The sequence below is a fragment of the Microcebus murinus genome, chromosome 18 (assembly GCF_040939455.1).
Source record: "Microcebus murinus isolate Inina chromosome 18, M.murinus_Inina_mat1.0, whole genome shotgun sequence".
Taxonomy (NCBI): Eukaryota; Metazoa; Chordata; class Mammalia; order Primates; family Cheirogaleidae; genus Microcebus; species Microcebus murinus.
This window is the reverse complement of record NC_134121.1, coordinates 52,492,698-52,509,974: the sequence shown is the minus strand read 5'-3', so window position 1 is coordinate 52,509,974 and position 17,277 is coordinate 52,492,698. Positions and strand designations below refer to the sequence as shown.

Genomic DNA, 17,277 nt, shown 5'->3' with positions numbered 1-17,277 from the left:
TTGGTAACTCGTTGGTACTTGTGAACACTTTAATTATTAGAGAAAAGTCGATTCCAAGGGCTGCCACAGGAGAGAAATAAGAGAACAGAGTGCTGATTTGGAAGCTGACTCTTGTAAGGGCATTGGCATTCATGGGGGCTTTATTTGCCAGGTACTAAAGTATGGATGTATTTAGGTCATCTCAGGGGTCCTTTCTAGAAGGTAAAGCCATCCTCCACTAAAGGAGATCACCAGTAGAGAGTCCATGCCAGAGTACCAGGCATCAGACAAAACCCGGTGAATGGCATCTCTTAGCATTTTTTTTTATCAGTAAGGGCATCTGAGGCTCAGAGTTGGGGAAATAGGAATTGAGCCTAGTTCTTTTACCTACATGCTATTCTCTTCTCACTAAGAAAAGGATGAGTAGTCTTGCTTCCTCCCTTCTTAGGGAGTAGGTGCTGTTGATTTTCTTCCCTTTGTCTTCTAATCCTCCTCTTAGCAGAGTGACTTATTGTTGACCAAAGAACCTCTGCACTCTAGGTGTCTCTTTAAACAAACTGTTGATGAGGTTATTGCTCCTTTTTCGACATGCTCTCAATGGGGGGCTGCGACCTTGAAACGCAGAGGTCAGCCTCACTCCCTTCCCTTGGCAGGTATTCCTCCCTGATGGTCTACAAGCTGCCTGTTGACGACGTGAGACCTTTATCACAGGCTTTCTTCAAATTAGAGATAGGTAAGAGTGATCGCGTAGAGAAAAGACTCTGGGAAACAGACAAAGCCAAACCTTACATAAAACCAATATTTAAAAAATACATGGACATAGAATTGTGCTGTTACGTCGTAAATACATTACTAAGACTTCTAATCCGGTGGTTCTCACCAAGGGACGAATTGGGCAATGTCTGGGATTATTTTTGCTTCCAGCAACTGGGGGTTGGGGAGTGGGGTAAGACTGGCATTGAGTGGGTGGAGACTGGGAATGATGCTGAACATCCTACAATGCCCCCACAAGAAAGAACAATCTGACCAAAACATCGTTAATGCCGAGGTTGAGGCTGAGAAACCCTGCTGTGGCCGAACAGGGCTCTGGAGGAAAGAGACCACTGACATTCAGGGCTAGAGTATCCACAAATTCACATAAACAGAAAAATACAATTTTTTTTTTGTCTCTGTGTATTTCATAGCATTAGATGCTGATAAGGAAGTTCCTCTCTCTGTTCAGGTATGCTGATCCATGACTCTTTTTAGGCCTTTAGGTTTTGGTCTTTGCATACAGCATCGACCATCAGGGAGTCAGTGTTTGCCCATCATGTCTGTGTGAAACCTGATGAGTCCATGAATGAAACCTCACGCCTCTTCTTGAGCTGCACTTTCTGGCTTGTCATCTGCCCTCAGTGGAAGCCTCGGGGACCCTAGCTTTTCAAGAGATTTTTCTTGAGACAGGCTTAGGGTCACCCAGATAGGTTTTCTTTCGTATTCTCATCCTGCTGGTCAACCTTAATCTGTGGTCTATGTGGCCATTTTCCACACTGACCACATTGACCATTTTGGCCTAGTGTCCAGTTTTGCATCATTCCAGTGGGAAGGATTCCTACGGTAGGATCAATGGGAAGCACCGTGTTGTGATGGATTAGAAGCAGAGAGGTTGACGTTCCGGGAAGGCTGCCTCCCTAGAATGCAATGGGGCCTTTTCTTAAAAGCCTTCTAATGTTCCTCCTTTCAAAAATGTTCCCTCTCACCTCAAATTCTATCTGCTGTGTTTAATTTGCTAAAACTGAGGTCCTCAGTTAGGGACAAAACAAATAAAATAACAACATTTTGTCGCAGTTTCTTGCCCCGTTATGTGAAGATGACACAAAGTACAAAATGTGGACGTGTAAGGCAGCATTTTCCCTCCAAATGTTGCTGGACATTGTTACTCAGCTGCAATACATTTATTAAATGAGCTAGGCCCAGTGTTATGCAAGCTAAATGCACACTTCATGACAATTCTTTTGTTTTGCTACATAGATTCATTCTTCCATACCACCAATCACTCTTGGTAAAGCAAACTCCAGCAAAAACTCATATGGCCCTTCCAGGTCAGACTTGCCTTGAATTTAAAGAGCTGCAGCTAGGAAGGTGGGATGGTCACCTTCTATTCTATTCCCTCCTTGACTCAGAAGCTAATGTTTTGGGCCTCTCCAGGGTAGGGTGTGAGGGGAAGGGAAAAGAGATGATATGGCAGCAAAGCTTCATATGATCCATAGAGCTATAATATGGCATCAGGGTCTGCTGTGTAGAAATGAACAATTGCTGGCCCTTGCTTTCACGGGGTGCTTCTGTGAGTTCCTTGAAGACTCCCTTTCCCCTCCCATTTGTAACCTCAGACTATAGCTTCCTGGGATGGGTGATGCCTCCTCTTCCTGTCACCACCTTGTAGCCTTCAGGCCCCTTCCTTGAAATCCCTTTACCCCTCCAAGTGATCCTCTCAACGTACCTCTCCTTCGAAGTCCATGAGAAACACACAAGCACCTTTGCTTCTCCAGACTCTAAAAGTGCAGGGCAGTCGGCCACCCATGGCATTTCTTCTTTACATCTTTCCAGACATGAGACAGGGACCAGTCTCCTTGTCTATGGAGAGAAGAAAGGAAATACCACAGCAGTCTGATACTATCCAAAAGAAATCTTTGCTTTCCAGTATCACCTTTGTGCTCACGATTTCCCTCCTCTTATGTATCTACATGTTTAGGGTCTCAGTCATAGTCCAAATTGGTAGCAGATGGTAAACTCAAAATAGGATAACCAGAAGAAATTTTGTTTTTCAAATGACTATTTGCAAGGGTATAAGGAACAATGCAATTACCCAAGGCTAGAGACAGCAGAACTGTTACCATTCTTAGGTCCAAAGAGACTAAGAGAGGAAGCAGTGACTGGAATGTGGGAGTAGAATCATGTAGAATCATCTCCCACCTTGGGAGAAGCAATGACCTTCAATCAAGGGGCACACTTGGTGTCAGGGAGGGATTGAAAGAATAAATGCCGCAACCTCCCCTCCCTTCTACTCCTCCTGCTGAGCTTGCCATTGGTGGAATCCACCAGGAGACATCTCTCATTTCAGCCCCTGGGGTAGAGAGTGGAGCAGAGAAGACTGGGGGCAGGTGTAGAGGGGCGGATAGTTTCAGCGCAGAAGGTACCATCTTTTAGCTTATCCTGCACAGGTGTTCTGGAGCCGTCTGTGTTATTTTCTGGTCTTGTGGTGCCTCTGCCAAAACTCTAGGAGAATGGGACAGTATTTCCATCCTATTGTATGACTATATGGTATATTTTCTTTTCCATATTTTGTCTAAGAATATTTATTACCTTATCTTTTATATTTAAGAACTACTCATATTTTTTTTCACATAACTTGGTAAAACTCCCTAAACAAAATTATATATAAAGAACTAATGTACATTCATTCTTATGCAGTTAAACAGAACTTCGACCTGGAGGAGTACAGCCTCTCACAATCTACCCTAGAACAGGTGGGTCATTTTTAGTGATTTCAGATCTTCCATGGAATATAAGTGTTTAATATGTGCATACTCTTTGCACTTGCTTGGAGCTACAGGAGATAGTAATGCATAACTCTCCTTTTATATATATTTTTTCTATTACAGGTTTTCCTGGAACTCTCCAAGGAGCAGGAGTTGGATGATTTTGATGAGGAAGTTGATCCTTCAATAAGGTGGAAGCTCCTCCCACAGGAAGAACCTTAAAGTTTAAAATACCCTATGTACTCTCTTTAAACTTGTAACTCTTTTTAAGACAATATTTTATAGCATTAATAGACTTTATCTCAGATATGACACAAAATATTTTTTAAACTCATATCATAATTTTTCCCAGTTGTATTTCTCATAGTGGGACCAAGGGTGGAGTCAGTGAGAGTGACCGTAGGGCACGGGACTAAGCCAGACCACCCAGCCCCTGTGCCAGCAGCCAAATCCCATGTTGCATACAGTATTCAGCTTAAAATGCATTTACTATAGAATTGTTTACATATCTAAAAATGATACAGAGATTGTTTAATTTTCTTTCTGTGAACTTCAAACTGTTGAATATTTTCTTATCTTTTTGATTAGATAACATACAAATTAAGACATCCTGTTGATTTTAGGGTAAAGGTAATCAATTGATTACAGAGCAGCCCAGTATTCACTTTCTTTATTATTATTATTATTATTTTATTTAGCATATTATGGGGGCACAAGTGTTAAGGTCACTTATATTGCCCATGCCCCCCTCGAGTAAGAGCTTCAAGCATGTCCATCCCCCAAACGTTGCACATCTTACTCGTTGTGGTTGTATACACCCATCCCCTCCTCCCCCCCCCACCCTCCCAACATCCAATAAATGTTACTCCTATATGTCCACTTAGGTGTTGATCGGTTAATACCAATTTGCTGGTGAGTACATGTGGTGCTAGTTTTTCCATTCTTGAGATACTTCACTTAGTAGAATGGGTTCCAGCTGTATCCAGGAATATACAAGAGGTGCTATATCAACATTGTTTCTTAAAGCTGAGTAGTATTCCATGGTATGCATATACCATATTTTATTAATCCACTCATAAATTGATGGGCACTTGGGTTGTTTCCACAGCTTTGCAATTGTGAATTGTGCTGCTATAAACATTCGAGTGCAGGTGTCTTTTTCACTTTTTAACCTGTTCTTAATTCACTGATTTTCCTTTTCTGCTATTTTTCATACTTTAGATTGTAGAGTCCATATTTTTTGTCTGTTATAACTATAAAGGAAATTTGTAATCTGTTAAAATAAAAAGTTATAGTAAGAGTTTGAATGACCGAGTTAATGAAAATTTAAAAATATATATTTTACATATGAGTTTGAAATATATTTCTGATTTTATATGTTTCTTACGATGCAAGGGTCTACTCTTATGCAAAGCACTAAAATGTCATAGGTCTTAATTTCCTATATGTATATATCTTCTGACCTATCCAACTGGTGAGCCTATAAACACCTCAAAATAAACACAATATATTTGTACACTCTTATTTAGGTGAGTTTTTTTTTTGTTGTTATTACTATTATGGTTGCTTACTAGTTGAATATTCAAAGAAAGTTGTGGGAAAGACCTTTATTTTGATTCTAATTGTTTCTTGCATCCTCCTAGTTTATGAAGATAAAATCCTGCCAGTGACCTATGAGAATACTCATGTGAAACCTTGGGCAAAAGGCCCCCTTTTCTTATTTTAAAAAGGAGACATTGGCAGAGTATAGTAACTCACAGCTGTAATAGCAGCACTTTGGGATGCTGAGGCAGCAGGGTCACTTGAGGCCAGGAGTTTGAGATCAGCCTGGGCAAGTAGTGAAATTTCATCTCTACAAATAAATAAGTAAATAAATAAACTAGATGTTGGTAGAATATGCTTGTGGTCCTAGCTACTCAGGAGGCTAAGGTGGGAGGATCATTTGAGGCCAGTAATTAGAGGTTACAGTGAGCTATGATCATGCCACTGTACTCCAGCCTTGGTGTCAGAGCAAGATCCTGTCTCAAAAAATAAAAAAAATAAAAAAAAAAAAAGGAAAGAGAAAGAGAGGCATTAATACTGGCCCTACTGACTCACTTGACTTTTATGAGTCTCAAAGAATTTGATACAAGTCAACATGCTGAAAACTATAGTTCACTTTCCCTATATTATAGAGTAGATGTTCCTTGCAAGGAACCAAATTGCTGAAGACTATGCCATTATCATTGTATATAAGGCTTGCCTCTTAAATAAGACATGACTTCCTAGGACTTGATTTAACTGACCTAATTACACTCTATTAGACTCAGGACTTTAGTGAAGCTCTTTTCAATAAGAAAGTGTCTATGTGCTATATTTTGGGGGCTGACCAAGGGACACATACATCATCTTAGTATTCTAAGAGTATGTTCCCAAAGCCAAAAAAAAAAAAAAAAAATGACGAAAAGCAATGCCAATAATCTCAGTGAGAGTTTGTCAAGTAAAGGACTTATATCTAACAGTCCTGTAAAAGAAAACTGAAACAGTAAACTTGAGCCACAGAGAATTTCATATATACAATAATTTTGAAAGCCTAGTATCATAATAGCAATATTATTGTCATTTATAAGAAGACTAAATACACATTGTCTGCCAGGTTCTATACATATATTTTTTATTTTGTGTAGTCCACACAATAATATTACAAATAAATATTCTAATTTATAGTTAGCACTGTGGGAGCAATTTCTAAAATGGCTCAGTAAAGGTGCTCCTCTGTAATCTCTGGACCCTAAAATATGATGATGTTATTACACCATCGTCTCTGTTATGCTGCCTGACCCATTTGACATTAAGGCAGAAAGATTATCTGTGTGGGCTTGATCTAATCATCTGATAGAGAGTTTCCTCCGGCCCATGGCAGAAGGGAAAGTCATTGAGATTTGAAACATGAAGAGGACGTAGTGCTCTGTGACTGTCTTTGAAGATGGAGGGGCCACGGGGGAGAAGAAATGGGGGTGCCCTCGACTGTGATAGCTGAGAGGGGCCAAACCAAAGGAAAAAACGGAATGGCCACAGAACACTTTGTGTTAAGATACTGTCCTGTATCAGTATCTTTGTATTAAGATACTGAAATTGTTGAGATTTGGGGGTTTGTTACAACAGATAGCTATTAATAGAATTACATTGACTAAAACAGTAGTTCACATATCAGTGAAAAAGAGCAAAAACTGTAGAATGTTTCTCATGCAGGGCATGGATGCAATTGCCAAAGATTTTTATATTGTCTGATGCTGCCTGTCCCCAGTCCTTGCCTAGAGCAGAACCCTGCAAGGGTGACCCTTCCTACTGTCTTCTCACAGGTTCATCTGTGTGGACTCTCTGGCTAGTTGATACTTCCTTCATGCTCAGTCCATCTGCACTGCATCATCCTCAAAGTGTCTACCCAAGCAATAATAACTTGTCTGGTACTGGTGCTAATATAAGTGTTTTTCTTGTTTTGAGTTATACAATTTCAAAGCCAAAGAATTGAACTCTTGGGTTAAAATTGCTACCTTGAAATGGAACTCTTATTATAAATTGGTGGAAATACTCATATTTTAATGTCTTCTCAAAACCTCTCATTGGGCAGAATCCAACCCAAGACACTATGCCTTTGGATGAGTTCACTTTTCCTCTTATTATAAAAAACTAAGAAGGAATGTTCCAAATTACATATACAAAGTTACATTGAGTCAATGTTTGGACTATTTGAAGTATAAGGTAAGAATAGTTTATTTTGAGAGCTTAATCAATGAAAACATTACAATGACTATGAGTAAATATTTTTAATAATATTAGGCTTGTTTATTCTTATACAAGATGTGGGTTTCTCCACAGTGGAATGATAGACATTTTGTGCTGGAAAATTCTTTGTTGGGATGGTGGTGGGGATGGGCTTTCCTGTGTAGTGTAGAATATTTAATGGCATCCTTGGTCTCTACCCACTGCTATACTAATATTGTAATCCCTCATTTTATAATCTATGCCATTTTATTCTCCTGGTTGATCAATGACAGGCATCATTAAGTTGATAATTTTTGTCACTGCCAACTCTGGACTTGGGATGTAGATTCATTTAATGAATCTAAATATGCTATTGCATATTACCTTTCACCAATGCAACTCAAAGGATAACAAATAAAATCTCTCCTGCCTCCTTCAAGGCATGTGAGTTTGCTACTAAACCAGGAGGAATTTCTGTATCTAGTTAATTTGGTCATAAACATGTGCATATGCAGTTCATTTGATAAACTGTTAATTGTCAAAATTGCCAGATAATATACTTTCCCTTGGTCAAAGGAAGGGCCACCAATCATGATCTGAAAATAACAAAATTAAGCAAGAGAGAATTGTGTTGGTAGAGCACAATATTTAAACAAAGCAAATAGCTTAATTTCTACAGGTTTTGGGGAAATATAAAATATACAAGTTGGTGGACTTTCAAACACAGGAGAGCTTAGAGGTTTGTTGTTACTGAAAGGAGGTCCCACTGATCAGCTAACTTTCTGAAGTGTTAAAGGTGACTGCCTGTGTCTTTGGCCAAAGAACAAATGTCATCACCCTTTCTTGAATTTAATGTTAAATCACTCTCAAGGAATTGGAAAAGGCAGAGCAAACCAATCCCAAAACCAGCAGAAGAAAAGAAATAACTAAGGTCAGAACAGAACTAAATAAGATCAGTAACAAAAGAGTTATACAGAAGATTAATGAAACAAAAATTTGGTTCTTTGAAAAGATGAACAAACTTGACAGGCCTCTTGCTATATTAACCAGAATCAGAAGAGAAAGGACCCTAATAAGCTAAATCAGAAATGAACAGGAGATATTACAACTGATACCATGGAAATATAAAATATCATCTCTGAATACTATAAAAATCTCTCTGTACATAAACTTGAAAAAGTTGAAGAAATGGACAAATCCTTGGAAATACACAACCCCGCTAGGCCTAATCAGGAAGAAATAGAAGTCCTGAATAGATGAATATCAAGTAATGAAATTGAAGCAGCAATAAAAATCTCTCCCTGCCCACCCCCAAAAAAGTTCTGGACCAGATGGTTTCACAGTGGAATTTTACCAGATCTACAAAGAAGAACTGATACTTATACTGTAAAAATTATTTCATAACATTGAGAAGGAAGGAATCTTCCCATCTCATTCTATGAAGCCAATATCACCCTGATACCAAAGCCAGGACAGAACACAACAAAAAAAGAAAAACTACAGACCAATATGCCTTATGAATATAGATGCAAAAATTCTTAATAAAATCCTAGCAAACCAAACTCAGCTGTACATCAAAAAAAAATAATCCACCACGATCAAGTGGACTTCATCCCAGAGATGCAAGGATGGTTCAACATATGCAAATCTGTAAGTGTGCTTCACCACATAAATAAAAGCAAAACCCAAGCCCATATAATCCACTCAATAGATGCAGAAAAATCATTTGACAAAATTCAGCACCCTTTTTGACAAGAACTCTTCAGAAAATGGGCATAGATGGAACATACATCACTATTATAAAAGCCATATATGATGAACCCATAGCAAACATTATACTAAATGGGGAAAAGTTGAAAGCATTCCCAATTAGAACTAGAATCAGAAAAGTTTGCCCACTACCACCACTTCTGTTCAACATAGTGCTGGAAGTCCTAGCCAGAGCAATCAGGCAAGAGAAGGAAATCAAGGGCATCCAAACGGGGAAAGAAAAAGTCAAATTATCACTCTTTGCTGTTGGTATGATCTTATATTTAGAAAACACCAAAGACTCTGCCAAGAGACTCCTGGAATTGATAAATAAATTCAGCAAAGTCTCAGTCTCAGGCCACAGAATTAATATACACAAATCAGTAGCATTCCTATACACCAATAGTCAAGTAGAGAATCAAATCAAAGACTCAATACCTTACACAGCAGCAATAAAGGAAATAAAATATCTAGGAATATATTTAAGGACGTGAAAGACTTCTACAGGGAGGACTACAAAACACTGAGGCATGAAATTGTAGAGGATGCAAACTGAAGTGCCCATTAATACATCAGTGGATTAATAAAATGTGGCATATGTATACCCATGTATACCCTTTTGTAACAACCTGGATGGAACTGGAGACCGTTCTTGTAAGTGAAGTATTGCAAGAATGGAAAAACAAAAACCATATGCACTCACTACTAAATTGGAACTAATAGATGTTGATGAAACTAATAGATGTGCCCTCATGTGCACATATAGTAATAAAATTTGATGGAAATCAAGCAGGTGAGAGGGGGAGGGGGGTTGGATGACTTCACACCTAATGGGTACAATGCACACTATCTGGGTAATGGACACACTTATAAGTTTGACTCAATCTGTACAAATGTAACCAAAACATTTGTATCCCCATAATATTCTGAAATACATAAAAAATAATTTTTAAAAAAGAAAAAAATAACTATACAAGCAGGTATTATTAAACAACACAATAGGTAAGGTAAAAATGGAATACTAAAGAAAAGTTCAAATAACCCCAAAGAAGTCAGGAAATTAAAACTATAGAGAAGAAATTACCAACTGACAGACCTAAATCCAAAATTATCAATAAGTACATTAAATGTAACTGGTCTAAACACACCAATTAAAAGACATATATTGTCAGATTGGATTTAAAAAACAAAAAAACATGACTCTACTATATGCTGTCTATAGGAAACTCACTTTAAAGATAATATAAAGCCATGTGCAGTGATGTGTGCTGGTAGTCCCAGCTACTCAGGAGGCTGACGCAGGAGGATCACTTGAGCCCAGGAGTTCCAATGCAGCCTGGGCATCATAGCAAGACTCCATCTCTAAAATAAATAAGTAAATAAATGTATATGTAATATATATATCTAATATAAAAGGATAGAAAACCTATCACATGAAAACACTAATCAAAGGAAAATAATAATAGCCATATTATTGTCAAACAAAGTCGACTTAAGAACACTAAAGTTACTAGAGATAAAAATTTATATTACATGATGATAAAATGGTCAATGAACCAGGAAGACTTAACATCTTCCTAGATATGTGTACATCTAACAACACAGCTGCAAAATATACCAGGCAAAACCTGATAGTGCTAAAAGGGAAATTTATAAATCTCTAATTTTTGTTAAAATCTTCAACATTCCTCTCTCAGTAATCAACAGAACTAATAGACAGAAAATTAGCAAAAATATAGAAAAACTGAACAACTGTCAACAAACTAGATCTAATAGATATTTATATAATACTCCACTAAACAACAAAATACATGCCTTCTCAAGTGCGTATGAAATATTCACCAAGGTAGATCATATCCTGTGTCATAAAACAAACTTTAACAATTTGACACACAAATTTTCTGAGCCTTAATAGAATTAAACTAGAGATCAATAACCAAAAGATAACAAGAAACTCTTCAGACATTTGGAAATTAAACAATATACTTCTAAATAATCCATGGATCAAAAAAAAAAAATAGAAAATAGTCTGAACTGAAAATGAAACTGGGAAAAGAGTAAAAAAATCTCAATTACCCTAGAGAAGATGTCAATTGAGCAATCTAGAGCTCTAGGTAGAGAGAAGAGCTTTTCTCTGGTTAAACTGTTTAACTTTCTCTCAGTTTAAAGACAGTGCTTTCAATTTTAATATTAGCCACAGTCATCTTGGAAATAGGAGAGAAAAGCTTACAGGCATTGAATTTCCTCTGTAAGATTGTTCTTTATAATACAGGACAGCTAGGCAAGGAAGTTTAAATGCCATTGCTCTGCAGGAACTGACTGAATACAACTGAAAAGACAAACAAGTCCTGGGAGTGATCACGTGAAAGTGATATTTGGCAGAGCCAACAGAATTGAGATCCTAACCTCCCCTCTGACAGCAGTCTTCACAGAAATTTTTCAAGGAAGTCAAACAGTTAGAGCAAATTCTAGAAATGTGGTAGAGATTAGGGAAAAAATGTGAATCACTTTCTTCTAAATAAGACCACCAGTGGATAAACTGTACTTCTAGATCCCTTGCTTCAATTTTTCCAAAAGTAAGTTCATTATATTTTTTTCTGTTTTGTTTTGTGGACTTTTTGCATGGTTGTTTTGAGGGGGTTTCTCTTTTTTGAAATTCTTATTACAATATTATAAATAAGTATTTATGAACTAAATGCCAACCACCTGTGAAGAAATTATTATGAAAATTAATGGGCTATTTTGAAGTTTTTTGATGTCTGGTGTTTAATATTAAATATCAATAGATAAAAGCATTGAGTTAAAAGGTTTTAAAAATTATGCAACTATTATATTGTTTTAACCAGAAACTAAGTGTATGAATAATAAGCCAAAATTGGCTAAAAATTTTTTGTAAAGATCTTAGAATTTTGAGAATTGATTTGTAAGGCTGGGTTGTTTTTGAAGTTATAGTTATTTGCTTTTATTGTGCAATAATTTGGAGGCAGTTTGGATAGCTGTTTTTCTGACTTTGGTACTGTTTACAAAGAGGAATTTACAAAAATATTTTTATTTTCTGCTTCTCTCACTGTCAGGCTATAAGAATTTTAGAAATATAAGACGCTTTCCAGAATCTTTTACTCATTGGATGCAATGAGTGAATCAGAATGTGAAATATTTAGTTTTTCCTTACCACAATATTATATTAAATGCATACCGTGGTAAATAGAACTTTCATGCTCCTATAGTATAAACATTTTGTTCTGAATTTAACAGCAGTTTACAATTTGAAACTATTTGCCATACTTCTTAAGAAATTTATGTTGTTGCTAATCTTTCTGTAAACTGCAGAACACACATGAACTGGGGAAAACTGAAGTAGGCAATAGGACTTTACAGTGTAAAATCTGAGGGGGTGGAGTCAGACTGAAGTGTCTGTGCTGCTTGGGGCGTGGCTGATTCCATAGAGAGGAGATCACCTTCTAAGCCAGTTCACCCTCCTGCAAGGCCAGTTTGCTCTTCTTACAGGAGGGCAGGACAATTCCCTTAAAAGTGTTCATACTGAGTTTTCTGCACTAAGAACCACTTATGGGGATTCCCAGCCCTGCCCCCTCACTAAATACTCTCACCTACCCTGTTTTATTCTTGGAACTGTCTTTCCCTCCTTCTCTCTTTCCATGGGCTTTCTGACCTGGTTAGTTGACCTGCTTATATCTAGACTTGCCTCTTGGCCTCATGAAGCTGCCACGTGTAGATTCTTCCTCTGGCAGTGCTCGCTGACACTTCCCTGGCTAATGTGCCTTCCATTGGATTTGGCCCCTGGACGCCTTATCTGAGCTTTGACTCTAGGAAGTAGCACTGCCCTGTGCCGTGATGGTATGGCGCTACAGTCGGGGGCACACCCACGCCTCATCACTATGGAGGAGTTCATGGCAACCACGTGGGTTCCATCCCTGGCCAACATGGCATGGCATTGACATCCCGTGCTCAACGTGGTACATGAGGGGAGGAGATCACTAGCTTCACAAGACAGGACATGGCTTTGTGCTCAAAAGTCCCGATCCATTCTTCCAGGTCACGTCCCTGGCATGCTTCCCAGGAAACTGGTGATCGTTTGTTCCAGAATCTCTTTACCTTCTATAATGCAGCTTAGATACCCTGTGTTCTCCCACAGGGAAGGCCTTGTGAGAGCAATGAAGTCCTGCAGGTTTCAGGAGAGGTTCAGCAAATCACATTTGCATAGTATTGGTTGATTGGGGCTATGGAAAGATATGGCATTATTATTACGCACTGAGCCATCTCCTTCTGGGAAGTATTTTATATCCTTGCTGAAATAAAATGTATGTATAAATTCCCCTACTGAGTCACACCCCCTCCCCACTCTCTCTCTCACACACACGCTCTCTCGCACACACACTCTCACACACACACACAATACACACACACTCTCTCTCACATCATGTTCTTTGCTGAAAGTCACATATGCTAAACCGGTGCTTTCCTGCTCCTACCAAGTATTGGGGTGGTCTATAGCTGTACTTCCGCTTTCTAGCTACTGATGTAACGTCTATGGGAAAATAATGCTGCTTTCTGCAGGCAATTTTAAGTAAAGTTCATGAACTAGCTTACACACAGGACAAATGTTCCTGGGTTCTTAATCTAGCTGAAGCTATCCAACTCCAGTTCAGATAGGATTTCTACACGTCACCTCAAACACAAGCCCAAATATATGACAGCTTCCCCCACAGAAACACATAATTCATTGGCAAATTTAATTAACAAATAAATCTACTTTGAGTGTACTTTAAAAATTGAACTGTATTTCTATATTCTATCAGAAAGATTAAATAGATATGTACAAAACACTTAACCTAAATGGTGATGTACACGTATGTCAAACACACATGGAACACTTCCAAATAGTAAAATATGATGCTCCACCATGGAAGTCTTCAGGAATTTCAAAGAAGCAACGCCTTACAGAGAAGACATTTCTCTGATCACAATTGTTAGAAATAAAAAATTAAAAGTCACTAAAAACAAAGAAACTTCAATATTATGGAAGCTGAAGAGGCAATGCTAAGTAACTTACATCGGTGGTCTGTTGCTACATTTATGTTGCATAGCAAAACACACACACACACACACACACACACACAAACCAGTAACATGCAGAAAAAAGCATTAATAGCAGTGATGCCTGCAGTGGTTCCTAAGAGACTACTGACCTCAGAGAGGCTTGGTTGTATCTCTGGGGGCTGACTGGCCATCACCCTCGACTAGGTGACTGGGATGATCATCCTCCAGCAGGCACAGTCTGCTGCCATAGCACTGGGACAATCGCAGAGCGCAAGGAGTTACACCCAAGGCCTCGTACAGTTAAGGCTCAGAACTGGCCCATCACCACTCCTGCTTCCTTCTCTTGGCCTTTATGAGGCAAACCCCAAAATTACCACACTAAGGGTGTGGACACAGGCAGAGGTGAAGAACTGGGGTCACCGATGCCATCAATCAACCAGCTTGACAGCCCGCCCAGCTCCAGAGTCTGCGTTTCCCAGCCACTGTGTGATGAGTCCACCATTGACTTGGCTGGAGTCCCCAAGCCAAGAAGCTAAGGGGAAAAGCAGAAAAACTAACAACCAAAAAATAACATTAATAAAGAAGAGAAATTAATAAAAATAGAAGACATAATGAACAAGCAAATTGATCAAACAGTAATAATGCTTTTTTTTAGACTATTAATAAATTCAAAATTTTAGCAAGACTAATAAAAATTTTAAACTTTTAAAAATAGAAAGAAAAAATATATATGCATACATGTTATAAGGTACTTTAAAAGCATTTTTAGTTATAGATATTTTAAATTATATCTTCATGCTAATAAATACAGATATAATGGATACCTTTGTGGTGAAAATTATCAAAATTGCATCAAGTTTAAATAGATAAACAGAATAAGCCAAACATTAGTAATTCATTGAACCCTTGTTAATTAACAGCAATAATAATCTAGCCCATTCCCATCCCAAAGGCAACAGGCTCATAAGGTTGTATCAGCAGGAGCAAGTTTACTAGCCTTCCAGGGCCAGATAATCCTACGTGTTACAAACTGCGTAGGAGCATTGAAAAAGAGAAAATGCTGCCCATAATGAAGCTAACGTAACATTGAGGCTAAAATCAGACAAGGCCAGTGGATAAAAAATTAAATTATAGTCCACTGTAATTTATATTTGTAAATAATCCCAAGTAAAATATTGCCAAATTCAACTCAGTAGTATTAAAAAAAAACCTATGAGAAATTATAATATTTTATGAAACACATGAGAGACGATATCAAGCTAAATTACATATTAGCAGATTATATTAGGTATAATCACAAGACAATATGGGAAAGTAGCTACGAACATGCAAAATTTATCTATGAATCAAAACTTTAGGAAAGTAGAACAGCAGTTGATGTTCCTTTATCCTAATAAAAACCATTTAACAAAAGCACATAAAGAATACCATTTGTTCATTTTTAATTTTAATAATAAGTTGTATTTGCTTAATACATTAAAAATATTAGTTTAATATATAATCGATATAAAATCTTTCCAGGATTTATAGATTTAAAAAATTGTTTTTTTATTTCCGCAGATTTAGGGAGTAGAAGTGTTTTTATTTACATGGATGAATTGTATAATACAGAAGTCAGAGCTTATAGAGAGTACAAATTCTAATGGTGAAAATTTCATGTATTTGCTCTTCAATCAGGAAAATAACAAGATGCCTGTTATAACCCTAACTCTTCAACATTGCATAATGTTCCTATCCTATATATTAGGACAAGAAAGAATGTAAGAGATTAATGGGGTATTTTAGGTTGATACGATTGTCTATATTAGAATACAGGAAGATTTATTTGAAAAATTCCATACTAACTCAAGAATTCATTGATGTTTTCAGATATATGATTAATATACAACACCAGTAGCACCTCTATAGATGAGCAATGACCAATGTGCATGATAAATACATCAAAATGCTAGTCATAAGCTAGGCATTTTATAAGTAATTATAATAAAATTACTTAATATAATTTTTGTAGTGACTTTAAAAAGTAAATAACATTATTAAAGGATATAAAATAGTTACTGAAAACAATTTGCATGTACAAGAAAACTCAATACCACAAAAATGTTAATTCTTCCTAAATGCATTAATAAATTTAATGCAATGTAAATCAGATCTTTATTCACTATTGAACTTGCCAAAATGTTTCTAAGATTCATTTAAAAGAGCACACTAGTTAATATAAATTAAGCTGTGGGGAAAAAAAATCTAACCAAAATTATGTAATGGCTCAAGTAAAATAGAATATAATTTCTTGCTCACTAAACCATCTAAGACATCTGCCTCTGGTCAATGGTTGGTTTTCTTCCCGTGATGATTTAGGGAACTGAGTTCCATCCATCTTTTGGCCCTGCTGTCTGCTAAGGCATCTGGCTGTCAGAAAAGGAAAAACAGCAGGGAGAGACACACCTACTTCTTAAGATGATGACTCAGAAATAGCACATATTTCTTCTGCTCCTATTCCATTGCCTAGAAAGCAATTGGCGTTATTGTGAATGGAGCGTAGCTCTGTGCTCAGAAAGAAAAAGAAATACATTTTCATGAAAAGCTAGCAGTCTCTATAATTCAGGATCTAAGCTAAATATAGATATGCTAAGCTAGGTGTACAACAATCTATTTATTGAAGGTAAAGAGAGGTGTGTGTGTATGCATTGGTCTGGGCTTAATCCAAAGACAGAAACCGCACAGTAATTAAACAAGGAAAGTTTCATATAGAGAATTATTTAGTAATGATAGGAGAATAACTATAAAGATGGATTAAGAGCTCTAAAGGGCATCCTAGGGCTGATGGAGAATATCCAAAAAAGAACAAACTTGGGTGGGGAGACAGGTGTTGGCAAGTTGGATACGGTGTGGTTGCAACCCACTGACTGGCAGAGAAGAGGAATGGCAAGCTGTGGGCACAAGGACTGGGGTGCACTGCCTTTGCAATAGGAGGGCCAAAGGAAATCAAACTCTGAGGAAAGGACTATAGGTGCTTAGGGCTCCCAGATACTCTACTGTGTCCTAAGTCAAGAGCTGGAGAATATACACAGTGAAACATGCACCATCCAGGTAGTTTACATTGGAGAAAACCATTTAGTTTGAGCAGTGGAATAAAAATACATTCTATAGAAACCTGGCAAATGAAACACTGATACCAGAAAGGAGAACCTCTGCTTCCTACAGTGTCTCTAACATCCTCTCTGCTGAT

General features: G+C 37.5%; 2 protein-coding genes across 2 annotated transcripts in view; both read left to right on the top strand.

Moving 5' to 3' along the window:
* ABCA9 (ATP binding cassette subfamily A member 9) overlaps positions 1-4,804 on the top strand; it is a 58,855-nt gene extending 54,051 nt beyond the window's left edge. Inside the window, exons 37-39 of the mRNA XM_012747410.3 lie at positions 633-712; positions 3,430-3,485; positions 3,621-4,804. Of these exons, the coding sequence (XP_012602864.2) occupies positions 633-712; positions 3,430-3,485; positions 3,621-3,719 (235 nt within the window). The 3' untranslated portion in view covers positions 3,720-4,804. The remainder of the gene's footprint in view (positions 1-632; positions 713-3,429; positions 3,486-3,620) is intronic.
* Positions 4,805-11,372: 6,568 nt separating this feature from the next.
* The window catches only part of ABCA8 (ATP binding cassette subfamily A member 8), a 62,837-nt gene continuing 56,932 nt past the window's right edge, over positions 11,373-17,277 (top strand). The window contains exon 1 of the mRNA XM_012747411.3: positions 11,373-11,566. The gene's annotated coding sequence lies outside the window, so the exon portion shown is untranslated. The remainder of the gene's footprint in view (positions 11,567-17,277) is intronic.